Below are 27997 nucleotides of genomic sequence, written 5' to 3'. Positions count from 1 at the left end.
GTTCATGTATTTAATGTTAATTTTTCCTAGTTATTTGTAGAACACATTTCCAGGAAATTTACTCATTTTTGATGGATCTTTAAAAGTGGACTCCAGATAGGCTTTCCAAAATGCTCTTAATCTGAGGTTGGGGAATGGAAGAATATTTTTCTTTCATCCTGTACTAGTAAACCTCTCAGAGTTTATTTAGATCCTGGAATGATTTATTCCGTGACTTTTAAGAAAGATACTGCAAGTAGCCTAACCAACTAAAGTATCTCAGAAGAAAAGTGTTGGCTGATTGCCGGCACTACATAGTCCAACAGTGCTTTTGTTAGGTGGTGTGATGTAGTAGGTGTTTTCTTCTTTAAGAGGTTGCTTTCTTGGATGTTGAGTCATGATCATGTTGGCAGGAAGGATGTGGAAAAAAAAACTTTGCTACTTCGCTTGGTTATATTGGCCACTTTTCATTATTTTATTTATTCCAGTATAGTGATTACGAAGTTTTAAGTGCTTTTTGCTAGTGTGTGCTTTACCTTTAAATGATATTATAAATTTGTTATCCTACTTTTTTGCTTGGAAAGGTGTATCTGAGCAGCTTTAGCATTTGCCAGATTTACTCCTGGAAAACATTTTAGAATTTTATAGATAATTTTAAAAGAATAATGCTTATGACCTTGCATGCTAAAATGGTTATAAAATTTTCTAAAAATGTTCATAACCTGTAGTTTCTGAACATTTTTACCTAAAGCTTTTGAATGTAAATTATAAAATAAATGCATATTTATTTTAAAAGATTAAACAACATGAATGTGTAAAATAAAAACTCAGAGTCCCTGTCTCAAATGCTCCCATTCCTCAATCCCATTCCCTAGGGGTAACTGCAGGTGTTTTGTTTCTTTTGTTTCATGTGTTATATTTCAGGGGTGTGTGTGTGTACATTTTTTAAAATGAAACTTCTAGTGCATAAGTAAAATTACATAAAACTGCAACTTCAGTATTATTCATGTGTGTACTTATCTAGCATAAGGTAAGCACTCAGTTAATATTAACTGCATTGAATTCCAGTGTCTTTTATTTCTGTAGCTTGCTTTCTGCATTCAGAACCTGTAAACTCATTTCATTTTAGGTTTTGTAGTTTTTTGAAAAGGCAGTTTGCTGGATTCTGAATCATCTGAGGCAATTTTATATGCCTTTCATGACATTTGTGTCTTAAAAATCCTAGCTACATTCTATATAGAGAGGGTGACCATATAATTTATTGCCTAAACTGGGATACTTGAGAGTGAAGGAGGCTGCTAATAATAACTTTGCTGAGACAACCAGGCATACACTGACTATCCCAGGCAAACTAAAATATATGGTCATCCTATTTACAGACTTAAGTTTTTTGTTTGTTTTGGTTAGTTTAGTAACTTCTTATATGAGTTTGTTGAATAAATTTGGAGTGTCTGGGAAAGACAAGCTGTCAGTGATTTAAATAAAGGAAAATGGTACGAATTCCAAACCTTTATTGTTTAGTTGTATAAGTAACCAAATCACTTTATGGAGTTAGTATTTGTGTTTTGTTCTGTAAGTCAAAGGGTGTATTAGTATCAGATGAAGGTACCATGAAGAGTAACGAATTGTGCTAAGGGTTATGATTGAAATTCTTGAATTTTAGCTGTACCTGATTCCTGTTTGTAAAGCAGCTCATTTCTGTCAGGACTATATGCGAGCGATTCAGATTTGTTTTGTGTTATTTATTTTTTAGCAGAAACTGAACATTACACATAAACCTTTCTTTGTAAATTTAAAGATAAACGCAATTCTCGTTTTTCAAAGCACTAACAGATGTTCAAAAATTAGATTCTTTTATGAAAAAAAACTTTCTTTATATTGTTTGATTCTTTGTTACCAAGGTAATAATTAAGTACAGTTTACCTTTTGTGGTTCAGTCATAATACCCAGTGCTTTCCTGAACATCTCATGTTGGAATATTTTTCCTGGTCTGTTTTCCATACTGTGTTTTACCACTTGTTTTGTCTGTTATTCATTTCTTTTTTATTACCATTCTCTATTATCTTCTTGGGAGTTCATCAACTTATAGCTTGTTTTTAAAACGGATGTTAAATACAATTTAACTTATGCTTATAGCCTCTACTTGATTGTAGATCTCTATGAAAATTGCCTGTGGTTATAGTATTATCTAGTTCTTCATTAGTTTTGTTTTTATCCATCAGTACTCATTGAGTGCCTTCTATACATAAGGGCCTGGAGATATAGCGGTGAATCCTGGTTATCTAAGGCTCCAAATTATGAAGGGGAAGTAGAACACCTACCACTGTGTTACTTTACACGTATTACTCATTTAATCTCTCCAGTAACCTTGAGTAGTTTATTATTATACTCATGGATGAGAAAATGGAGGTGGAAAAAGTAATTTGGCTAGATCGCACAGGTAATTCATTAGAAAGTTGCAGATTCAGGATTTAAAACTAGATGAGTCCTTAAAGCTGTGCTCATTTGCAATATGTCAAGGGCCTTCAGGCAGTTTTTAGATTACATTTTAGTGCCCTTTTGTCATTAATTCCTTTTAAACATCATTGTGATTTAATAGAAAAGTATAAAGGATTTGGTCAGAGGACTAGGTTGATACCCCAATTGAAAAAAATTCAGCTGGATGATTTGGGTAAGCACTTATAAAACAGGTTTAATATCTGTCTACCTTACTGTATTACAATGCTCAAATGAGACAGCTTGTAAAGTGTCTAGTAGAGTACCTAATACTCTGAAAAAAGTTTAATATACATTGTGCATCCATGGTGTTAGAGCTGCTTACTTAGCACTACAGCAAAAGACCTTACTTCTCAGGGCATTCTTGGGGTACCTAGCAGTTGGTAAGGTAGCTACAGCTACTATGTTGACAATAAAGAACCTAATTTGAAGCCTTAGATTATCAAGACATTGGCTTAAATGGAAAATAATTTCTCTAAGGTATAGTGAAAGGAAAGGTTTAATACTGGGCTCAATTTTATGGACATTTTTTAATTGATAATCTTCACTCCAAATGAATTGATAGTTGACTGTTCCTTAGGATTAAAAGAGGTGAAAATCTTAACCCCAGAACTTCCCTGTTCTTCTAAGTCCTGTTCTTCCCTTAGCAGAAATGGATAAACCACGGGGACAGTAGGGATTGTAAATGTTTCCAAATTTTCAATAATCCCAGGAAATCACAGATTAGTGTGCCTCACATAAAATCATGGTATAATTAATATTTCTGGTCTCTTTAATATACTTTTTTCATCGTCAAACCACTTTTGGTAGGGAGACAAGATGTCATGTCTCTAAAAACTTAATTTGCTAACTTAAATTTCTAAGAAAAGCCATTATGTTTGGCATAATCTTTTTTTTTAACTTGCCACTTGCTGCTCATGTACCTGCTTTTCCTCTGTGTAGTTAGATTTTTCTCTTATTATTCCTTTACTTGATTATTGATGTTAGACTCACAGCATGGTAACTTTCTATTCTCTCTTTTCCTTACTTTTATGGAAGATCAGTACCACACTTGCTTTTTTCCAGTCTTCTGGTATCTCTCCAGTTCTTGAATTTTCAAAAATAATTGTAAGTGATTGAATTGTAAGTATGCTCTATACTTCTTTCATTGGATGAAAGCTTATCTGTGATGCATGTCATCTCAAATTGCTAATTGTGAACATAAACTTTCCAGTATTCTCATATTTTAATCAAAATTACATTCCTGCTAAGTTTTCATTAGTTTTATTATAGGGTGTGTGTTTTACTAATTAAAAAAAAATGTCTACTTTTGTCCAGATTCATGCCATTTATTTTTCATTAGGAGGCTTGTTCTGTGTTTTTCCTTTGTTTTTAAGCTGTTTAATTTACAGTTCTACTACTGATAACTTACCTGTTTTTCTTGTTATTCTGAATTTTTCTATGAGACAAAGAATAACTTACTTCTAATATATTTTCTTTTTCTCTTTTTACAACATATTTTTATTATATATGATTTTGCCCTATAAGAAAGTACTGCATATAGGACACTTAATCCTTTAAGTTTTCACTGTGAAATAAAATTATATATGAAAACAGTTACTCATTTGTGAATTTCTTTTTACAATGTTATTACTCAGCCTTCCTGTTCTACCTTATTCTCAGTTCCTCAGGTCTCCCATAGGTTTCTTAATTTCCGGATTCTGGACTCAAGAACTTCACCTTTATCTCCACTGTTCATTACTCTTCCTCTGTCAGCAGGAATTACTTTAAAAGCTCCTACTCTGCCTCAGGAATTGACTCTTGTATTGTTTTACTAAGGAAGTGTCTCTCCAAAGCAACTATAATTTATATGTACTTCAGACAGTTTTAAGGACATCTCTTGCAGTACTCCTTTTAATGGGGGTAAAACATTCAGTTATGTGTATGTATAAAGTATAAATAGTGTTTAATGTCCCAACTGAAATCATTAAGAATTGATTTTGCTGACATTTGTTAGCTTTTAAGTTCCTTCTGAAAAAAAGTAGTGTTATTTAACTTAAGTATTAGAAAGGTAGTAGGAAGTACCGACCTACAGTTTTGAGGCAGTTTGATATTCTTCTACAAGTCTAGATACATTATTTTAGAAATTCCCCTTAAATTGGTCCAGATGTATATGTTTCTCTTTCTCTCTCTATTAAACTGGATACATAGATCCTGGATGATATAGAAGTATGTGTTATTCTTCTTGACTTTATGTATCTACTTTAGGTTTTGCTTCTTTTCTTTCTCTCTTTCCCTCCATCTTTCCTTCCTTCCCTCCCTCCCTCCCTTCCTCCCTTCCTTCCATCCTTCCATCCTTCCTTTTCTCTCTCTCTCCCTTCCTTCTTTCCTTTCCTTTCCTTCCCTTTTTTCTTTCCTTCCTCTTCCCCTTGCCCTTCCCTTCCCTCTCTCCCCCCTCCCTCCCCCAACCTCTCTTTCTCTCTCTCTTTTTCTTTTTTTTGTTTTTTGAGACAGGATCTTACCCTGTGCCCAGGCTAGAGTAGCTTTATTAATAAAGTGTTTCTGAAAACCAGAGACTATTTTTTTTAGCATATTCACCACAGAAGTGGTTTTTCTTTACATAGATTTCTAAATTTTATGGTTAGATTGAAGTTTAATTTCTATTGAGATTCTTCTAATTTAATTTCTGTTACATCACAGACCATTTTGTCTTTATTTCTCTATAATTGTTGTGTATAATTTAAACTTTAAATGAATTCATACAGGAATCATCTAATTAGAGCTGTGGCTCACATCAGTGTAATAAACCAAAGAGCAGCAACCTCTTTGGTCCTGAGTGCCAATAATGCGACATAATCCCTTCAGTTACTACTGAAGGACCTGGACAAAAGAGAAAGAAAGACAACATAGAGAAAAGGCTTGAGGGAGTAGAGAATAGGAGAAAGAGAACAGAAAGGCAAGAGAAATCTCGGGAGAGGAGGTCAGGGGGAAGACCGATGTTGTGGCATCAACAATTTCCAGTCACTGTAGCCAGCGCCATGTGCGTTCATTTAACACTGAGCTGGCCCTGATGGGTATAGTGATGAATGAATGGCATAGTTCCTGCCCTTACGGAGTTTTAATCCTTCAGAGAAGTCACTGAAATATTCAATTATGATAAAATGTGATAAATGTTAGATAGAGCAAGTACAGAGTACTAGAATGTGTATGTACATGACTCCCAGCTTACTTGTTCTCAAAAGCTACCGTAAGAAGTATGAAGTCACACTGTCTGAAAGGATCTGCCCTATTCTCAGTTCTTTTCAAAGACAGACCACCCTCAATATGGTAAAGGACTATATTCTTAGTCCTGTTTAAAACTCGGCCAGGCGCATTGGCCCACACCTTGTCATCTCAGCACTTTTGGGGACGCTGAGGTGGGAGGATTGCTTGAGCTCAGGAGTTTTTATTTTATTGCGGAGACAGGGTCTTGCAACATAGCAAGACTCTGTCTCTGCAAAAAAAGTAAAATAAAAAATTACCTGGGCTTGGTGGCACATGCCTATAGTCCCAGCTACTTGGGAGGCTGAGGTGGGAGGATTCCTTGAGCTCAGGAGGTTGAGGCTGCAGTGAGCCCTGATTGCACCACTGCACTCCAGCCTGGGTGACAGAGCAAGACCCTGTCTCAAAAAATAAATAAAAATAAATCTCCATTAAAAAGGATTAATATGAATAAGTGTTGTGGCTTAGTGTTCTAAATGTCGAATGGAATGAGGAACAGTTAATACTTCAGGAGAATTTTTATGAAATAATCTAGATTAGGAAGTAGTAGGTTTCTCATCTCATGAGATACTTAAGACTAGATGACTTTCAAAGATGTTATGAAAAGAACTTCTGTGAATGGGAGGTTGAATTAGGTGACTGATGCTGTAAGTCACAATATAAAGTCATACTTGTGCTTTCTTCTAGAATATTTAGGTTATTAGTTTTACTAGATTTGAGAAAACACTTGTTAACTACTTGTTCAGTTATTGATGAATTTTACATGATATTTTATTGGTTGCAGATGGGGCAACTATATACATAAATTTTCCTTTTAAGTACATGAAAAATTTGTGCATTACTATGCAAGGGTGATTGGGCCAGTTCTGGGACTGTCATTATAAATCTCCTGTTACACATCACCTAAAGAAAAATGGGTTGATGAGTAGATCTTTGGCTTGGACCTTGTGAAGTGTGAAGTTTATTCTAGAGTTAAAAGAAGGTTGTGGAAGACTATCTAGAGGCAAGTCTAAGAAGAGAGTCAAGATGAGGTTTATATGATTCTATGAACATCAAAAAGTTGTTTCTGAAGAATTGATTTAGGTAAGGTTTAAATAGCAGTAATTTAAATCTGTTTCCATTCAGTCACTGAACAATTTTTAATCTAATTGGTAATTTGTTTAAAAAGGATGTTTTAGTTAGATTTTTACAATGTTAATTCTAAATGGATTCAGAAGAGTGAAAATACTTAAAGAACACTTTTCCCCTCTCATTTAGATGCTTTTTTTATTCATTTATCAAGATGCCATTAACTTTTTAAAATATTTACTAAAAACAATGTATTTAGCTGATTTTAACTGAGTCTTGATAGTTTAATTATTGATAATCATGTTACATTGCTGTATGAAACAAAATAAAACCAAAAAACAAGCCAAACAGTCCTGATTTTTCTGTGGCACAGTAACATGGAAATAAATTGCTCATTTCTTTCATAGTACAGTTCTCTAATATCTATGAAATATGTTGTATTTATCCATTTCTATATCTTTTGTCACCAAACTGTGTATTTTAAATGTCTCTAACAGGAACTTCTTTGGGTTATCTTTAAAAATGAAGATGTTTAAACACAGTTTTATAAATATATCTGGATTTTGTATACATTGTTTATTAAGATTTTTTTTTCAACTTTGTTTTTGTACATGTCATCTCTCATTGGGAACGGGCTTTGTAATACTCATTGTTGAACAGTTTCTTGATGTGTATGTAAAGTAGACATATTTATCGCCTTTGAATTTGAAAAAGAAAACAAATTATGAGATAAGTTGATTTTTCCCATGGTCTTAATAGGACTTAGATTTTTAATAAAATTGTATTTTTTCTTTGGTTCCGAGTTTTTGAATTTTAGTTTGGGAAGAGCAACAAAAGTACTATAATAATAGTAATTGATAGTGTCATTAGTTGTTGTCTTTAGTAGAGGTAGTAGCTGCTGTACTAATAATAGGAGGAGGAGGATGCCCGTATTTGGCTGGTAAGAAAACCGAGGTTTGGACAGCCACAATATTGTGTTAGTAAATGTGCTAGAATTAGAAACCAGATTTGCCAGCCCATTGCTGTTTCCATAATGCCATACCATCTCAATTTGGTGTTTTGAGATAATGGTTGTAAAAGTGCTTTAATGATAAAGTATACAAAGATCAGGTGTTGCTGTAATATAAAATAAACTTTGGCTTCAGTTTACTAAAATGAGAATGTGAAAATAATCAGCATGCTTTGGGCAAAGGCAGGGAGGAGATGACAAGTGAAAGTCAAGTGTGAGATGGGTATGTTGATCAAGTATATTTTACCCATTTAGTGCAGAATTTTGTGGTTGGATTGGGATTTTTACAGTAGCAGTTCCTAACCCTCAGTCCCCTGCTTAACAGTATGATGACTGGGCATGAAAATGTGGCATGGTGGTTGTCATATTGTCTCCAACTGTTTTGTGGTTTATACCCAGGATTAATGTATTTTTTAGTCAGAGAAGATTAAGAACTCAAAAGTTTCTTTTGGCTAAAGTTAAAACATAAGAATCCCATGCTCTTGGAGCTTAAACTCTTTAAGTATACAAAAAGTAGGACATGCAAATGCTGCACTTTTAGACCGAGAAATAAGTAGGCCTTCTAAATAAATAAACATCTATACCACGTCTAAGTGTAATGTTCATGCCAAGGGTGAAAGTGAGTAGGAAACTTGATTAGGAGAGGCGTTGTTACTTTCACTTAGAGAGGGGCCACCTCTTAGAAGAGGAGAAAATTTAGAGGTTCTTTAGTAGGGGAGGAGGGAGGAAAACTTCAGAGATCATGGGGTGGCTTGAGGAGTGGGAGAACTAAACAGTGAGAATATGAAGTTAACATTAAGGGAAGGGAGGAATGAACTGAACGAAAAAGGGGAAAATAGGAGGTAACCTAGGTGGGTTTTGTTTATGTTCGTTTGTTAAATTACTGTTGTTCTAGTGGTTACTGGGAGTCAATTACAGGTTTTGGGGGAGATAAGAAAGTGATTCCGGAGAGAAGAGTAAATCCAATTTGAGCAGCAGCATGTGTAACAGCTGAGAAGGGAAGCAGTGCTCCAGGTTAATGAGGAAGATTGATGTACCACTGTTTAAATAGACCTAACACTTAAATAGACCTATTATTTGTGTCAAAGTAGAACTGTATTTTAAAAATTGAAATGTCTTAATGTATGAAGGAAGAAGTATTTTTTTGTACTATTAAACATTGCTTGGGTTCTGGTAGATTTATTGCAAATTCTCTTTCTCTAGGGTTTGGATTCAGGATTTGTTCCTAGTGTCCAAGATTTTGATAAGAAGCTTACAGAAGCTGATGCTTACCTACAAATCTTGATTGAACAATTAAAGGTATGGCATTAGTTTGTATATTAAATTTATATAAACAGAAAATGTTACTGAGCTTGATTTTTGAGTAAAAACAGTTACTTGATGTTAATTTACAGCACTCATGTGGTTCTTCAGCAGTTTTTAAATTAGACTTAAAAGATCTAGCTGACTTATTCAAAGGTCTTTATCTCTAATTATATTGGTAAATAGCATATTTACATAATGCTTTTTTGGTCATTAAGAAAAAGGTAAATATGTAGGCATAATTAGAAAAAAATAAGGCAAGATTTGGTTCATATTCTGTTTAAAATTTCCATGAAACTGTGTTTTAGTGGCTCAATTTCTTTTTTTTGTTTATTTGTTTGTTTTTTGAGACAGAATCTCACTCTGTCACCCAGGCTGGAGTGCAGTGGCACGATCTCAGCTCACTGCAACCTCCGCCTCCCGGGTTCAAGCAATTGTTCTTCTGCCTCAGCCTCCTAAGTAGCTGGGATTACAGAGGTGCCCGCCACCACGCCTGGCTAATTTTTGAATTTTTAGTAGAGACGGGGTTTCACCATATTGGCCAGGCTGGTCTCGAACTCCTGACCTTGTGATCCGCCTGCCTCGGCCTCCCAAAGTGCTGGGATTACAGGTGTGAGTCACCGTGCCCTGCCTAGTGGCTCAATTTCTAACACTTTTTTAATTTGAGGGAGATGGAATATGGGGAGGTGATTTCTCTACCTCTTTTATCAGTACTGAAATGAATTGTCTCCTTCAGTTCCTACTTAAAATTAGTTAAAAGCAGAGGTGCTGGGAAAAGGACTGTTGATAAACTTGGAAAACAAAGCAGAAAAAAATTTCAAGTTTGAATTGATAGTTTAATTTCTTAAAAGTCATCTGTTTTCTTTTGCTTATGATTCTTCCAGAGTGATTGATCTTGACCGGTTAAAATGATTTCATGCAATAGAATTTGACTTTGATTGAGTGCCTTGAAAAAAAATACATGTTGTCTTGAAAATAACATATAAATCATCCCTGGACGAAATGTGTTTAAGAACTAATGTTTGTTTTTCTTTGTTTAGTGAGTGTACACCGTGTAGTAAAGTGGCTTGATACTATAACCATTTTTTAAAATCTTGTAGCTTTTTGATGACAAGCTTCAAAACTGCAAAGAAGATGAACAGAGAAAGGTAACTTCCATAACCATGATTTTGACGTTAAAAATTTTAAATTCAGCCTTTTGGAGAACACTAAGTATCTTAGTGTGTTTTTACTTACTATGATAATATTATTGACCTAGTATAATATTACTGCCATATGGACCTCAAGGGCACTTTTCTGATAAATTTCTGTTATGGTTTCATAATTAAACAAAAGGATAATGTACAGAGTTGTGGAGTTTTTTTTGTTTTGTTTTGTTTTGAGACAGTCTTGCTCTGTTGCCCAGGCTGGAGTGCAGTGGCACGATCTCAGCTCACTGCAACCTCCACCTTCTGGGTTAAAACGATTCTCCTGTCTCAGCCTCCCAAGTAGCTGGGATTACAGGCATGCGCCACACCTGGCCAATTTTTGTATTTTTAGTAGAGACAGGGTTTCACCATGTTGGCTAGGCTGATTTCGAACTCCTGACCTCAGGTGATCCACCCACCTCGACCTCCCAAAGTGCTGGGAATACAGGTGTGAGCCACCACACTCAGCCCAGAGTTTTAATATAATACCTTTTCTGTATCATATTCCTAGGAGTAAGTTATTTCCTTTTCATGTATCATATGTTGAAGGTAGAAAGTTGGTTACACTTCAGATACCAATAAACCAACCAGCAAGAATGTTCAGAATAAATAGAAAGCCATATATGAGGAAAGAAATCAAACACTGCTTTAATTATGGTTCTGCTATTGTCCCCCACTTGCATTTCTGACCGCTCCTTTGTAGTTTGCATAGTCTTTTTTCTAATTAACATTTTTCCTCTCCTTGGCTTTTTTTTTTTTTTTTTTTTTTTTTTTTTTGCTTTTCTGTTGACTGTATAGCCTTGCATTTGGCTCTTTTATACCTGTTAATAGTAACTCAGGTTATAACTCACCTTTCATTTTTAGTTTTGGGATTTAGTCCCATGTCATTTTAAAAACAACTTAGGAAAGATAAATGTGATTTTAAAATAAGTGAAATTCATAGAAAAGTCAAAACTTGTTTTCAGGTAAGGAATAAGAATTTTTTGTTGTTGTTGTTGTTTTTTGTTTTGTTTTGAGACGGAGTCTTGCTCTGTCGCCCAGGCTGGAGTGCAGTGGCGTGATCTCGGCTCACTGCAAGCTCTGCCTCCCAGGTTCGTGCCATTCTCCTGCCTCAGCCTTCTGAGTAGCTGGGACTACAGGTGCCCGCCACCACGCCCAGCTAATTTTTTGTATTTTTAGTAGAGATGGAGTTTCACTATGTTAGCCAGGATGGTCTCGATCTCCTGACCGCATGATCCGCCCACCTCGGCCTCCCAAAGTGCTGGGGTTACCAGCTCGAGCCACTGCGCCCAGCCAGGAATAAGAATGTTTTATATTGTTCTTACAAACCTTAAATTGAATCACATGAATTTTATTAAAGAGAGCATATAATTCATAAAAGTCTGGAATTTTTATACAAATAATTGATTTAGATAAAAAACAAAATATAACAAAAAGTACTCTCTTCCCAACTTGCTTGTACTCACTTAGAATGAGTACATTTTGGTAAAATTCTTTAAATGACTAGCCAGTTAAAAAAAACTGTGCTTCTTTGTGCTTCTGATTATTTCTGTTTAAACTTATTATTTTTCACAGAAAATTGAGACTCTCAAAGAGACAACAAATGTAAGTTATATGTTTGATACGCTCTGACTTTGCATTAGGAAATGTTTTAAATGTTTTAAAAAGTTATTTCTATTTTAAGCTGCTACTGTTGATGACAGCAATTGAGATGTTAGTTTTTATGAATTTATACAGGGGTGCTTAAGCATTGTATTATTTTTTAAAGGAATTTAAAATAATACTAATAGAATAAGCCCCTTAATTGAAATTGACTTCATGTACCATTTACCTGTTTCTGGTCTCGTCTAAAACCTGGATAAAAGGTGTCTTCCATGCACAATGGATATGTTATTTCATATTTTTTAAAAATTAATTAATTTCTTTGATTCTTAAGGCAGGATCTTACTACGTTGTCCAGGTCTCAACTCCTGGGCTCAAGCAGTCCTCCTGCCTCAGCCTTCAAAAGTGGTGGGATTGGCCAGGCGCGGTGGCTCACGCCTGTAATCCCAGCACTTTGGGAGGCCGAGGTGGGCGGATCACCTGAGGTTGGGAGTTCCAGACCAGCCTGACCAACATGGGGAAACCCCATCTCTACTAAAAATACAAAATTATCCGGGCGTGGTGGCTTATGGCTGTAATCCTAGCTACTCTGGAGGCTGAGACAGGAGAATGGCTTGAACCAGGGAGGCAGAGGTTGCAGTGAGTTGAGATCGTGCCATTGCACTCCAGCCTGGGCAACAAGAGCAAAACTGTGTCTCAAAAAAAAAAAAAAAAAAAAAAAGTGATGGGATTATAGGCATGAGCCACTGCAGCTGGCTTCTTTCTTATTAAAATACATTGTAATTCAAGTTTTCTGATATAGTGGACTTCTGACATTATATAATGGGCTACTAATCAGATGTGTACCTTGCTCAAAATTTTAAAACAGGTAAAATAATAATTTGATTCACCAGTGTTTTGACAGGATCCTTTATTCTCCATACTTCCATCAAAGTCTTTTTATTTTTTTTGAAGCAACAGGGTCTTGCTGTGTCATCCAGGCTGGAGTACAATGGTGCAGTCCTAGCTCACTGCAGCTTCGAACTCCTGGGCTCAGACAATCCTCCTGCTTCAGCCATTTGAGTAGCTAGGGCTATAGGCACACGCTACTACGCACAGCCAATTTTTATTTTTATTTTTTATAGAGATGGGATTTTGCTATGTTGCCTAGGCTGGTCTCCTAGCCTCAAGCAATCCTCCTTCCTTGGCCTACCAAAGCAGTGGGATTACAGGTGTGAATCACCATACCCAGCCTATCAGCGTCTTAGGTAGATTTCTTAGGGTTGCTTGCTGTTGATGTAAGAATTCGGAAGTTAATCAGATTTGTATGTCTTTCTGTTTGAAGTGTTGAAAAACCATTTAGAGCCAGGCACGGTGGCATGTGCATGTAGTGCTAGCTACTCAGGAGGCTGAGACAGGGGGATCGCTTGAGCCCCTGAGTTTGAGGCTATAGTGTACTATAATCATGCCTGTGAATAGCCACTGCAATCCAGCCTGATGAGCATAGTGAGACCTTGTCTCTTAAAAAAAAAAAAGAAAAAAAAAATTAGATATTATTTAGTATAAATTAACAATTTGTGGCATTCGTTAAAATTCATAGAACTGCTAATGAATGACTTCATTTGGCATTATCAGCATACTAGAACCCACTAGATCCGAAGAGGATATTTCTTGTGTAGTATAGACTTAAACTCTATACATTTGAACTGATTTTTATATTTTAAGCTTTAACATTATATATCCATTTATTTGAGCCAAGATCCTAAAATCAGTGTTTTGTTTTTATAGAGCATGGTAGAATCAATTAAACACTGCATTGTGTTGCTGCAGATTGCCAAAGTAAGTAAATTTTACTTTCAATTACCTTTGTGTATGGAGTTCAAAAATTATAATGGTGTTTTTCTTTAATAGCGAAAAAACTCAGATCTGAAACATAGTACCTTTCTACATTAAACTGTATTGTGGGCTTATTCTATGGAACAACTATTGTGTTTGGATATTATCTTAGCTACTGTTTCTGGTAATGTCATTTCTGGTAGCTGGGAAGGAGGGGAGCATGTTTGAATGACTCATCCCTTCCTTCCATTTTATCCATTATCACTGCTTGGAACAGGGACATATTTTACAAAACCTTCCACAAAAAAGTTTTTCTTAGAAAATAAAGAAGTAAGTTCTGACAGTTATTGTCCATAATGAAGAATATAATAGAGATACATTTTTAAAAATTTTACGGATTTTTTTCTGGTAGTGAACTACATTAGTGGATTTTAATTGTTATTCTTTATTCATGAAACAAAATATATTTTGAATTATTGTGGGTTAAAAATTTCATATATGTTGTCTCTTTTTCTGAAAAATTTTGGTGTATTCAACCTAAATATATATTTTATTGCCTGAGAGTTTCTGAAATAAGAATATTATTGTTTGAGAATAGGAATTCTTAAAACCATTTCTACCTCACTACACCCCTTTATTTCCAGCAAGTGGCTAGCAAGGGGTGGGTGACCAGCTCCACAGCCAAGTTGAGAAATGTTGTTTGAATGAGTTTATAATTACTCATCTCTTTTACTTCTTCAGTTGCATATGTTTGTTTGCCAAATCATAGAGACTTTTAACCTACTGTTGTTAATGACACAATAGCATAGGACAATCCATTTTTGTTTGGATAGTAAGGATATTTAGCTTATAAATTAAATGGGGCAATGTCATTTTCTTTTGAGGCCAGATTTAAAATACATTTTTTATTTTTTGAGACAGTCTCGCTATGTTGCCCAGGCTGGAGTGCAGTGGCACAATCTCAGCTCACTGCAACCTCTGCCTCCTGGGTTCAACTGATTCTCATGCCTCAGCCTCCTGAGTAGCTGAGGTTACCGGCATGCACCACCATGCCTGGCTAATTCTTACATTTTTAGTAGAGAGGGGGGTTTCACCATGTTGCCCAGGCTGGTCTGAACTCCTGGCCTCCCAAAGTGCTGGGATTACAGGCATGAGCTACCAAACCCAGCCCAATATATTATACTAAAAGTGTCAGAACTTAGGGCTTATGTTCTGTTTCTAGATGTTAGTGATATCTAGATTTCCTATGTATGTGTCTAAATTTTTCATTTCCTGTTGTAGATCATAGTATATTCCAAAGCCAAGCAGAAGGAAAGATAGGATTGGAGGCACAAAAGAGATAAGGTTTTTATTTTAGTTTTTCTTGGCTCTGGAATTACATAGGTGAGTAGAAGCACCTACATACAGTTATCCAAAAGCTTACCTACAGATAACCAGTAAACTACACCATGCCCTGTTTGAGTGACTAGGTATTTTAGAGAATCCATACTGCCTTCTCTTGAAGATTGGGGAAGCAGAGGAGCTGATACAGTGTTTAGGCCAGTTTGGGTGATCTCTGAAAATCATTCAGGACTTTAGATAGTTGTACAGTAGGTCAGCCTAGCCTATTTCAGTAGCTCACTGTTCAGCCACTCATTGAGAACATTTTTAGTGTAATTTGTAGTTGCTACGTGTCTGTGTTAGCCCAGCTTAATAAAACTACGTTTTAGGGTTCTTTGCAATGGATGACTTGGATCACATAAATGAAATTTGGCCTTTTATTTATTTCAGAAGGAAGTTTTATTGTTGTTAAGGCTTATGTACAAATACAATCCTCAATTATATTTGTACCGTATATGGACTCTGTATCTTTAAACTTAATTTAAATGTAAATGAGACCATGTCACTTGCCTGTTCAAATACCCCTGATGTTTTCCATCTCATTTGGAATGAAATAGAAACTACTTACGTTTACTGCCCTCTTACCTGTCTCCTACCCTTGCTTGGTCACACCATTCCAGTAACATTGGCTCATTTCTTTTTCTCAGGCAAGACAAGCTCCCCGCTCCCCCAACTTTAGGGATTTGCTGTTCCCTCCACGTGGAGGGCATTTACCACAGATTTCCACTAGGCTCACTCTCTCACTTTATTCAGATTTCTGCCACAAGGAACATCTTTGGAAAGACTTTTCCTGACTCCTGTATCTAAAATAGCCTATACCTCCCACTGGTTTCTTTTTCTTCATGGCCTTATATCACTAGTCAAGTTTACATGATATATTTGTTTGTTTCTCTCTTTATTGGCTGTCTACCCTAGAGTACAATCTTGGTGAGGACTTTGCTCATCTTACTACTTGTATTAGTCTGCATGGGCTGCCATAACAAAATACCATAGACTGGGTGGCTTAAGGAACAGAAGTTTATTTTCTCACTGTTCTGGAAGCCAGAAGTCCAAGATCAACATTCTGGCCTGTTCAGTTTCTGATGAGGGCTCTTCTCTTGGCCTGTGGATAGCCATGTCTTCACATAGTCTTTCCTTGGTGAGTATGCACAGAGAGAGGGACCGTGCACATGTGAGATAGCAAGCTGCTTGGTTTCTCTTCTTACAAGGACACTAATCTTATTGAATCAGGGCCCCACCCTTATGATCCCATTTAACCTTAGTTACTTCTGTAGAGGTCTCATCTCCAAATATAGCCACCTTTGGAGTTAGGGCTTCAACACAGGAATTTGGGGAGGGACACAAACATTCAGTCCATAACCCCATTGTATCCTCAGTGCCTATAGTTGCTTACCATATAGGAGGTGCCTGATAAATAACTGAATTACTGAGTGATTTTTCTAATGCATTACTTTTAATGGTTGCGTGGTTTAGTATTTTCACTATATGTATGATTTTTTTTACTTAGCCACCTCTCTGATGTGCTGTGGTGACCATCCCTATAAACTAATCTTTAGGTAAATTTAATCAGTTAATCTGTGATTAAGATAAAAGATTTTAAAATAATAACAGCAGTCAACTTTGCATACTCTTAAAGAGCATGGATTATGGACCCATACTGAGTTTGAATCCAAGCCCCACCACTGGAGCAAGTTTATTTATCCTTTCTGTGCTTTGGTTTATATTCCATATACAAGAGGGATAACAATAATGTCTGTCTCTTACTGATACTGTGAGACTAAATGATTACTTGTGATGCTCTTGGTAGCTGGCATGTAATAAGCTCTAAATAAGTGTTTATTAAATTTAAAAAAAATAGAAGGATGCAAATTTTAAAGTGACAGTAACACATCTGGTAAAAATTGGAGAACTTCCATCGAGTACTGATGGAAATATAAATTGTTATAGCCACTTTGGCAGACTGTTGTTCACTGGCAGGTTAATAAAATATCAGAATCAACTACTTTGAGGGAGATAATGCCATTTGAGACCCCACAGTGATATGAGAAGATAGCTAATTTGATACCTTTCTTGTTTGGGGCTGATTAGTATCAGCTTCTTAGAGGCGGCATGCTGTAAGTAAAAATTTTAATTTTAAGCTCCTTCCAGGTTTGATTCTTTCATTTGAATTCCCATTCCCAGTAGATTCTCTCCTGCCTAAATGATTAGTGTATTGGTTCCCAAACTTTACTGCACATTGGAGTCATTTGGAAGTCAGTTCTGATTCCTGGCTCCCATCCCTAGACATTCTGTTATAATTCTGTTGTGTGGGGTATCACCTGGTTATTGGGATTATTTTAAACCGCTGGGTGGTTTTAATGTGCAACAAAGTTTTGAGACCACCTAGTTAGTGGAATTTTCAAGTGGGCTTTGTTATCTCAGAAGACATCCTTCCCCTTACCCTTGGTGGAGACAGCTGATGTTCTTCTCCTGGGAGACTGCAGTGGAGCTGGGGGGTAAGGGGAGAGAAGGGGAGTAGGGCAGGACAGAGTGAAGATAAGCTAGGAGGCCCCTGCAGGTGGCGACTTAACCAGTATCAGAGTCAGGTGATGTGACCACATACCACAACTCAGAATGCCTGTCAGAATGGCATGTGCCAGGGGGTTGACTGTGATTTACTAGAACACTATTTTTGCATTGTTTAATTTTCACTGAAATTGAGAGAAAGGCTATGCTAGACATGCTTTGGTTATGAGGTATAGTTGCTACAAACTTAAACTCTGGTTGATTTTCACCAGTTAAATCATGCAGTAAAACAGTATTTCAATACAGTTAAAATCAGGCACTTTAAATGGTTTTTCTTACAGGCAAAGATAGAGACTATTAACATTTTTCAAGGTAGACACAGATCAATTTGATTTATATAGTTTTTATAGTCTTGCATAAAATAGATGCAAGTAAATACTGTTGATTACTTAGAATTTGAGGCTTTAATTTTGTCAGCTCCTGTTGAATATCCTAAGTCTAGACCAGTGCTATACAATAAAAATATGAGAGCTATAAATGTAATTTAAAATTTTCTTATAACATTTTGAAAGGTAAAAAGAAACAAGTGAGATTAATTTTAATAATGTATTTTAGTAACCCAGTATACCAAAAATATTATTTCAACATGTAATCAGTATAAAAATTTACTAATGAGTTAGTTCATATTCTCCCTCTCTCTTCTTTCTTTCTCTCTCTCTCATTTTTTAAGAGATAGTGTCTTGCTCTGTCACCCCAGAATGGAGTGCAGTGTCACAATCATAAATAATTCACTGCAACCTCAAACTCCTGGGTTCAAGCGATCCTCCTGCCTCAGCCCCCTGAGTAGCTGGGACTACAGGTACTCACCACTGTGCCTGACTAATTTTTAAATTTTTTGTAGAGACAGGGTCTCGCTTTGTTGCCCAGACTGGTCTCAAACTCTTGGCTTCAAGTGATTCTCCGTCCTCGGCCTTCCAAAATGCTGGCATTACAGGCATGAGTCTTTCTCTTTTTGCACCGAGTCTTCAAAGTCATGGATGTTCTTTAAGCCACCTAGTCGATGGTATTTTGTTATGGCAGCCCAAGCAGATTAATACAAGTGGTAAGACAAGCAAAGTCCTCACCAAGATTGTACTTTAGGGTAGACGGCCAATAAAGAGATAAATAGACAAATGGTTTATTTCAATGGTTTTTATTATATTTACAAAATTGTACAACCATCACCATAATCTAATTTTAGCATACTTTTATCACTGCAAAAAGAAACTCTATACCTATTAAGCAATCATTTTCCATATAGATTTTCTATATAGATGGTCCCTGACTTAACAATGGTTTTACTTAGGATTCTTCGACTTCATGATGGCAAAAAAGTAATATGCATTCAATAGAAACTGTACTTTGAATTTTGAGTTTTGGTTTTTTCCCAGGCTACTGATAATGCTGTATGATCTTCTCTCACTATGCTTACTGGGCAGTGGCAGCAAGCCACAGCTCCCAGTCCGCCACGCAATCACAAGAGTAGCCAGCTGAGACTCTGCACTGTGTACTGTGTTGCAAGATGGTTTTTGCCCAACTGTAGGCTAATGTAAGTGTTCTATAACACGTTTAAGGTAGGTTAGGATAAGCTATGCTGTTTGGTAGGTTAGATGAATTAAATGCATCTTTGACTTACAGTATTTTCAACTTAAGATGGGTTTATTGGGAGGTAAACTCTATTGTAAGTTAAGGAGCGTCAGTGCCTCCCTTTCTCTTCCAACAGCCTCCTACCCCCCACCCCATCCAACCCTTGGCAACTATTAATCTACTTTCTCTCTCTAGATTTGTCTATTCTTGACTCTTCATGTAAGTTGAATCTTACAATATGTGGTCTTTTGTCACTAGCTTCTTTCACTTAGCATCATGTTTTCAAAGGTTCATCCATGTAGAGATCACTTTTGCCTGGAATTTTGAACATGACTACAGTTCTACAGGATATTTCCACGATGAACTTAGTTAAATCCCTATATAGAAAAATAATTGCCATGCTGTTGGTGTTGATTGTTGTGTAGCCAGAGTTAGAATTGTGTTTGGCTAAGAATGTACACATGGAATTAAAATCTTAGTGGAGGCAGATAGATCATGTTCTAACATTATTACTTACCTGGTAAATAAGCTTTCTTGTAGGAGAAATACACAAGGAGTTACTTAAATGTAAGAATGAAGTTAATATTTTTAACATTTTTCCTTAAGGACCAGAGTAATGCGGAGAAGCACGCAGATGGAATGATAGTAAGTTTAATCTAATCTTTTGTTTCCCTTTACTTCTGCAGAGCATTATAACCAGTCATATCAGGAGAAGCCTGAATTACTACTCATTTTTCAATGCCAACTACTCACTGCTTTTTGTTGTTGACTCTTGCAGTTTCCTTTAAGCTCCCTTCTTTCAGCAATCATTTGCAGGGGAAATGGCAATCTTAAAATTTTTCTAAGTGTGGGTTCAGATTGAATCACTTTGCATGTATTAACTTGAAGGGTTAATCATGGTATGAATACTCAGCTTTTACAATTAAATAATGCATAACTCAGTGCCATATTTCTTGTCTAATTTCTTTTTTTCTCAGATGAAAGTGGAGGTGGGGGGAGTACAATATTGAAACACACCTTAATCTATTTGAATATGTTTATAGGTTCCTATTATCTTTTATTTTTAGTTTGTGTGTGTGTGTTTACCATCATTGTTAATGTGGTATGTACTGCATTTTTGTTGGAACAATTTACAACATGAATTCTTTCTCTTATAACCATCTTCTTACTCTTTCCTCTCTCTTATCTTTTTACCTTTCCTTTATATTCAACTTCCCCTCTAAAAAGAAAGAAGAAAATTGTATTGTTAGTATTTCCCAGATGGAAATAAAAGAGTTTGAAGGTTTGTGGTTTGTGCTTACCCTAGTTTTATGGTAACTGAGTGACCTCAGGTCTGTATTCCTTAAGCGGGAGGCAGCTTTTTTGTTTGTCCTAGACTTTACAAATGCCAGCTTGTCTGAGATCTGGAAAAACATTCTGTAAATTTTCAAAAACATCTCCTGATTGTACTTGAAAGGATGAGCATGTTATCTTTATATTTGGTTTAAAAAATGTTTTAAGTTAAATCTGTGTTTGCGTATTTCTTAAGAAAGCAGAAGTAAAATAAGCATGTTTGGAATTTGAATTAAATACATCAGAATTTTTGTCAGTTCAAAGTATGATCCATGGTGATATAATACAATTATATGATATAAATGTAATACAAACTGAAATAATATCTCTTCGTGAGATACTATCGAAGATTGTTAGCCTCATAGGAAAGAACTGAATGTATTGTCTAGCATTTTATGGTCCCCAAAGACTCCAAAGGAAAACCATGTTGGCTGTTATTTTTATCTCTTTTCCCTCAAAGCCAAATTAGTTATATTATGTTAAATAAAACAGGCAGGATTTTATAAAACATACCAAAAACACTTGATCATTTGCAATGAAAAACATCTAGAAAGTTTATACTCATAGAAAATTTAAACTTTTAGAAAAATATCTTTGAATCATTTGCCCAGGGACTAGAGCATATTTTCCTTAAGAATTTTTGTTTTGAAAAAATAGAGGAACTATTCATGGAATAGGCCTTAGAGGCAGGCTGCCTGGGTTCAAATAGAATAGCCTTACCACTCACTACCTGTGACCTTGGCAAATTACTTAACCTTTCTGAGTCTTAATTTCTTTTCCTGTAAAGAAAGCTGAAAAGTTCTACCTTACAAGTTTGTTGTAAGGTACAGAAGGAGCGCATAGTATTCAATAAATGTTAGCTATACGTACATGTATGTGCATGTGCAATACATTGTATTACATGGGTTTCATTAATGTCAAAACAGATTAGGGCTGAGTAGCAGTATTTTTGCTTCTCAAGTTCTGCACATTTATTTTTAAAGCAAGCTGTAGAATGTAATGTGACATATTTTAGCCTGAAGTTGACTGACCAAGGACTGTGGATAAGTGTAGCATAGTTATTTTTTCTATCAAAAACAACAACAATAACAAAAAGATTGAGTACTTTTAATATACATGCTGTCAAAAGACAAAATTACAGCAAATTTAATCATAGATCTAATTGGTTTTTATTCAAGATGCATGAATCGGATCAGCCTCCATTCTACAAAATAGAATGAGAGGTCTCACTGGGCAATGGCAAAGCAGTGGGTTTTGTAAGGTGAGAACTGTAACAGGAAAAAATGCTGATTGGTTAACATCAGATTACTTTTAAGGGTTAAAACAGAGCATTTCCGTATTACACTGATTCGGGTAGACTGGAATCTCCTATTTTCAGAAAAAAAAAACTGGTCTATTTTGGGATCCACTTGCTTCCTTAGAGTTTAGTGATACGGCATTTAGCAAGAGTGACTCCATTTTGGTTTGGTCTGATCTGTTGGGCCCTAGTACAAGAGCTCAATCTAAAACAGTGGCCTCCCATAATTTTTGTTTAACAGTACAGAAAGTTTTTAAGTGTTTTCTTTGGTTGACCAGCCTAATTGTAAGAACGTTTCATCTGGAAAATAAAAGATTACATCAAAAAGAGAATTCTGGTCCCTTGTTCCAAAGTTATTTTATTTCTTATTCCCTTCAGTGGGAGGGGTAAGGAGGTGTGACATATTCTCACTGCTATATATCAAAGCGTTAATGGTGGAATTTTGTCTTTGTAAAGCATTTGGAGTTATTTTCAAGAAAAGCGCTGTGTAAACAAGGAATTTATTTTAAGAACAACTCCACGTTTGTTGAGATACTTGTTTAGTTATTATGGCTTGGTCTGGTATCTGAAAATAGAATCAAAGTAATAACCAGAAAGCCCTTAGTACCCATGTAAATACGGACTCTTTATTTTGCAGACCGGGAAACTAAGGCCTATAGAGGATAAGAGACTTAAAGATGCTAAGCTATTAAAAACTCCAAGTCTCTGTTTCTTTGCTTTTCTCAGTGCTTCAAAACATTCCCCAGTTCATTTTCTTATTTTTTTTTTAATTATTACTGATTGTTTTGGGGGTGTTTTCTCTAAGTGTCCTTCATTTTTCAGTTAAAGTATTTATGGCAGATAAACTATTGTAGTGACAGGAATCAGAATTCCTGTGTTCAAGTCACTTGATTGAAAAGACCTTATTTAATGAGTTTTAGATATTCATGCAGAAAGAGGGTTGGGTTTTTTTGGTTTTAAATTTTTTTTCGTTAGCAGTCCTGAACACAATGTATGTTTGTTTGTTTTCACATGGCCTGGAAAAAAAAAATTTTAACTTAGATATTACATGAGAATGCTACAAAAACATTACCATTACCTCAGTTTCTATTATTAGGTAATTTTAAGTTTTTACAACTGCTTTTTTGGGCTTACTTATTGGCAAAGTATTTCCCTTATATTTCTGTTTTAGTATCTTCTGTTATAAGCACTACTTAATATAAATGTGAAGTTCAGTTTTCCAGATCAATTAAAGGTAAAGAACTTACATTTTTATTTCTTGGGTTTGCCCAGTTTAGTCTTCTAAATGGTAAATGTAAACTTTGCTGTGGCAAAGACTTTGGTTTAACATGTACACACCCACACCCCCCCTTCGCCGCCCTATCATAAGTTATGGAGTTTTCTTTTTCAAATGCCTTCATGCTGTCAGAATAATTTCTTGACTTAGAATCAGAGAATCCTAGACTTTTCTCCCCTCTAAAATTAACTACATGTCTGAATTTTTTTCTCCCTCTCTTCTTAATCCTCAGAAAGCAAGCCCTCTTCTCTACACTCCCCAATTAGGAGATACATCTCTTTCTCTTTAGGGACCATAAAACTAGACACACAGTCGGCCTTGTGCATCTGTGGATTCAACCAACCGTGGATTAAAAATATTTGAGGAAAAAAAAATACCTCTTTACTGAATATGTATATACTGTTTTCCTTGTCATTATTTCCTAAACAATACAGTATAATGGTGATTTATATAATACTTACATAATATTAGGTGTCATAAGTAATTTAGAGATGATTTAACTTATATGGGAGCGTATGTGTAGGTTGTATACAAATATTATACCATATCTTATCAGGGACTTGAGTATCTGTGGATTTTGGTATCCTCAGGGGGTGCTTGGAACCAGTCCCCCTTGGATACCTGAAGAGTGACTGTACTGTGTGATAGCAGTATGGGATGGAAAGATGAGATCCTAGTGGTGCAGGTACATTAGTTGGACATTTGGTGTAACTCACCAGAAGTGAAAAAAACAGAGAAACAATATTTGTGGTGAATTAAGAAATTGAGAAGCACCGAATTGAATTGAGAGGTGGTTTTGACTTCCTGAAATCTCCCCACACCATTTTATAACTCCTCAGTTTTTCCATTTAGCTTTACCTTCTTCTGTGACAGAGATTCATTCATTTTCTTTCCTTACTATGCTTTAAGAAACTCTTACACTTCTGTATAGAAAAGGTGTTTCATTTCCTCTTTTCATTTTGATCAACATATCTATATAGCTACCCTCAGGATTTTGCAGTCATAAATGTGGGCATTTGGGAGGTTAGCATGAGAAGAGCATTTAATTAAAAATAACCATATTGTGTTTCTTTATTTTAGAGTACTATTAATCCCGTAGATGCAATATATCAACCTAGTCCTTTGGAACCTGTGATCAGCACAATGCCTTCCCAGACTGTGTTACCTCCAGGTAATTTGGGAAAATGTTTCTTAGATTCATTGATGAGAAAAAAATAATTTGTGCGGCTGTCATAGCAGTCTTAGCTATTACTGTTTATTTTTGGTTTTCCTTGTTTTTAATAAATAAAAGGACTCAAAAAATAATACAGCTGAAAGTGAACTGGAAAAAGATGATAATGTTTTGATATTGGGGCTTTACTGAAGTGTGATGAAAGTGGTTTTGGTATTCAAAGTGAGATAGAAAACAAATGTGGTTACTAAGATTTGGATTCACTGGTAGGACAGAATTCTATGACTCAGAATTCATGGCTAGCGAGGAAAAATTACTGTACCTTATTCTGGATAATCCAGGGATGTTCTCTTTTGGGGTATTCTGTGTAGCTCTGAACAATACAAATGGTATGTTCATGGTAGATTTTAAGATAATGAGAAAGTGAAGAAGGAAATTTATGATGCCTACTGATCACACGACATCTGGTTTTTTTTTTTTTTTTTTTGTATAGAGCAATAAATGCAATTTTTTTAAAACTGGCAAAGAAGGGCTCAGGGCCAATACCTAGCTACACTGACTGATTCCTTTGCCCTTTTGTTATATCCGACATTTCTATGTTCTCAATGATGGCATAGTGAAGTCAGAAATTGTACTGTAAAAGGGAAAACTCTTTTTAAAAGTACTAGCAAGTATGTGAAATCCTTTTGTGAGTTTTTATTTCTTAAGTGAATTAGCTTAAACTACCTCTCGGGGCTAAAGAGGAGGAGGTACTGTACTCCACTTCAGATTTTATGTGGTTTGAGGCTCAGAAACACATTATCATCAGAAGCATTTGTTGGTTTTACAGCGTAGTTATACTGCAGTATTGGCCTACTGTGGCTGGTCTTTTGATATCCTGCCTGGTATCTTAGTACTCTGTAGCCTGTCATCGTTGAGTTTAAGAGGCTAGGAAGTCAAAAGGAAGGAATATCATGGAACTAGACTTAATGAAATAAAGTTTCAAAAATTACTGGCCTTTAGGATTTTGAATCCCAGACAATTACAGTCAATAGAATGTGTGTCTGGCTGTTTCTGTACTTTATTTTATACGTTCAAATCTCCTAGAACCTGTTCAGTTGTGTAAGTCAGAGCAGCGTCCATCTTCCCTACCAGTTGGACCTGTGTTGGCTACCTTGGGACATCATCAGACTCCTACACCAAATAGTACAGGTACAGATTTGCATAATTTCTTTATGTCTCATAACTCTTTATTAACATTTGAGGTTTGTTTATGACCTCTGATGAAGGGGAAAGTTGAAGAAATGTGTTGTATATTTTCTGTTGGAGATATCTTAGTTATTACAGTTCCATATATGAAGTGGTTAGCTTTATGTTTGAAAGAGAAGCTTTAGTAATTAAGTGTTACTTATTTTTAAATTTTTAAAATTTTTATTTTTGAGACAGGGTCTCACTCTGTCATTCAGGCTGGAGTGCAGTGGTATGATCAGGGCTCACTCTAGTTTTGACCTCCCAGGCCTCAGGCTCCCAAGTAGCTGGGACCACAGGCACACACACCACACTTGGCTGATTTTTAAATTTTTGTAGAGAGGAGTCTCCCTATGTTGCTCAGGCTGGTCTCAAACTCTTGGGCTCAAGCAGTCTTCCTGCCTCAGCCTCCCAGTGTGCTGGGATTATACAGGCATGAGGCACCATGCCTGGAATAATTTAAATAAAATAGTACAGAGTTTTGTTTGTTTGTTACCTTAACATTTATTTGGTGATCTGTGTTGACTTTTTGAAAAATTTACTCCAGCTAGATAGACTTGCATACTTTCTTATTATGAAGCTGACACAGAAGTGCACAGAAAACTGAAAGTCCTCTTTACTCTCCCCCCAGTAATTTGCATACATGTATGTGCATATACACTTACGTTGTGTATTTTTATTGTTTTTGTTTAAACCTAAGTTAGGTTATGTGTTTCTGTGACTTGCGTTTTTCCTTTAACAAAGAACACTTAGAGCCCTTTCCATGTTTGTAAAATTAGGTCTAAAAGCATTCTTTTTACAGCTGCCTGGGCAGGTATTGCTTGTTTTTTCCACTGATGGACATTTAAGTTTTTTCCAGTGTTCTTCTGCTATAAGCAATACTTTGGTGATATCCTTGTACAGCACCTTTGGCATATGTGTATTTTTTTAGAAAACATCTATCTTTCACCTTTTTGCCAGTTTTATAGTGAGAAAAAAGATACTTCATTTTAATTTGCATTTTATTTTTGTTTGTTTAAACGTTTTGTTTTTTTGTTTTTGAGATGGAGTCTCACTTTGTCGCCCAGGCTGGAGTCCAGTGGCACCATCTCGACTCACTGCACCCTCCACTTCCTGGGTTGAGGTGATTCTCCTGCCTCAGCCTCCTGAGTAGCTGGGATTAAAGGCGTGCGCCACCATGCCCCACTAATTTTTGTATTTTTAGTAGAGACGGCATTTCACTGTGTTGGCCAGGCTGGTCTCGAACTCCTCACCTCAGGTGATCTGTCCACCTCCACCTCCCAAAGTGCTGGGATTACAGGTGTGAGCCACCATGCCCAGCCTGCATTTTCTTAATTCGTTTAGGCTTATGGTCTTTATTTTTTCTCTATTTTACAGGGATACTATCAGTGTTAGATACTAGATTTATCTTGTTTTAAAATTAATTAAATGTATGTTGAATAACTTGTAGAACCAAACTCAAGGAAGCATCTAGCACTTTTCACACTGTTAAACCTGGAAACCAAAACCAAAACCACTCTTGAAGAAGTGGGAGATCAGCCCCTTTTGTTCATCCTCAGATTTTTTTCCCGGTAGGATTTTTCCTATGTAATGATGAATAATTACCCTGTGATTTTAAAAATTCAAATTAGTGAAAGTACTGATGCTATTACTTTGATCTTTACTATTTAACAGCATGGGCAGTTGCCTTTGAATTTTGAAAGAAAAAAAATAGCTCCCTTACTTGAAGCTCTTGGGAAAAGGCTGATAAGCAATTGGAATAATGAAATTGAAATACTTTGGCTGACTTCTGTATTTCCTGTGCTGTGTCACCTCTTCTTCATTTAAAAAATAGTACCTGTTTGTTGTTCGTGTTTTTATGTCGGAATTTTGAAACAACCAAAATTCCAAAATTTTTCTGTTTGGAAATACATAAAACTAGCAACAGACTTTGAGAAAGTGAGAAGCTCTTCTTATGTACATTAATTTTAGTAAAAATTATTTCCAGAAGATAATCTTCTGAAAACTATTTCAGTTGAAGATATTTCAAAAATCTAATACTTTAGAGTAGATTTAAAGAAAAATTTAAAATTAAATTTCTGTGTTTTATATCTTATTTGATTTTTCATCCTAACTTCATTTTCTCCACTTCTCTTGTTAATACAAAAAAGAAATAAAGGAATAAGAAAATGTTTGCTCTCCTAAGTAAATCTCAGATCTTTTGTTTGCAGTTCCCACTCAAACTTTTCTTCTTAGATACAGTTTCACTTGTGTGATCACCTGGAATATTTGCATGCTACTTAATCATTTGCAATTCTTGGTCAATTTTTTTTTATTCCAATAAGAAAAAGCTGCTTTTCTCTCTTACTTTTTCTGTTGGGTAATAAAAAGAATGTGAAGTTATTTACTAATAAGGTGAGCTACCTTTGGAATTTCCAAAATAAGCATTACGTTTTAGGGGTTAAACTTTTTGTGTTATCTTTTTAAAATACCTTTGTGAATATGA

General features: G+C 35.7%; 1 protein-coding gene across 16 annotated transcripts in view; it reads left to right on the top strand.

The window, feature by feature from the left end:
- Window positions 1-27997, top strand: part of OSBPL9 (oxysterol binding protein like 9) — a 172244-nt gene that overhangs the window by 120090 nt on the left and 24157 nt on the right. For 5 of the 16 annotated variants that reach the window (XM_054488088.1, XM_063656155.1, XM_063656152.1 and 2 more), the window contains 7 exons: window positions 8996-9091; window positions 10195-10242; window positions 11857-11886; window positions 13651-13701; window positions 19816-19854; window positions 24195-24285; window positions 25372-25476. In XM_054488088.1, coding sequence (XP_054344063.1) covers window positions 8996-9091; window positions 10195-10242; window positions 11857-11886; window positions 13651-13701; window positions 19816-19854; window positions 24195-24285; window positions 25372-25476 — 460 coding nt within the window. The remainder of the gene's footprint in view (window positions 1-8995; window positions 9092-10194; window positions 10243-11856; window positions 11887-13650; window positions 13702-19815; window positions 19855-24194; window positions 24286-25371; window positions 25477-27997) is intronic. The other 11 variants (XM_054488116.1, XM_063656157.1, XM_054488149.2 and 8 more) reach the window with 6 other exon arrangements.

This window comes from Pongo pygmaeus, chromosome 1 (assembly GCF_028885625.2).
Source record: "Pongo pygmaeus isolate AG05252 chromosome 1, NHGRI_mPonPyg2-v2.0_pri, whole genome shotgun sequence".
Classification (NCBI taxonomy): Eukaryota; Metazoa; Chordata; class Mammalia; order Primates; family Hominidae; genus Pongo; species Pongo pygmaeus.
The sequence above is the reverse complement of the archived record's forward strand: the minus strand, read 5'-3'. Positions and strand labels throughout refer to the sequence as shown.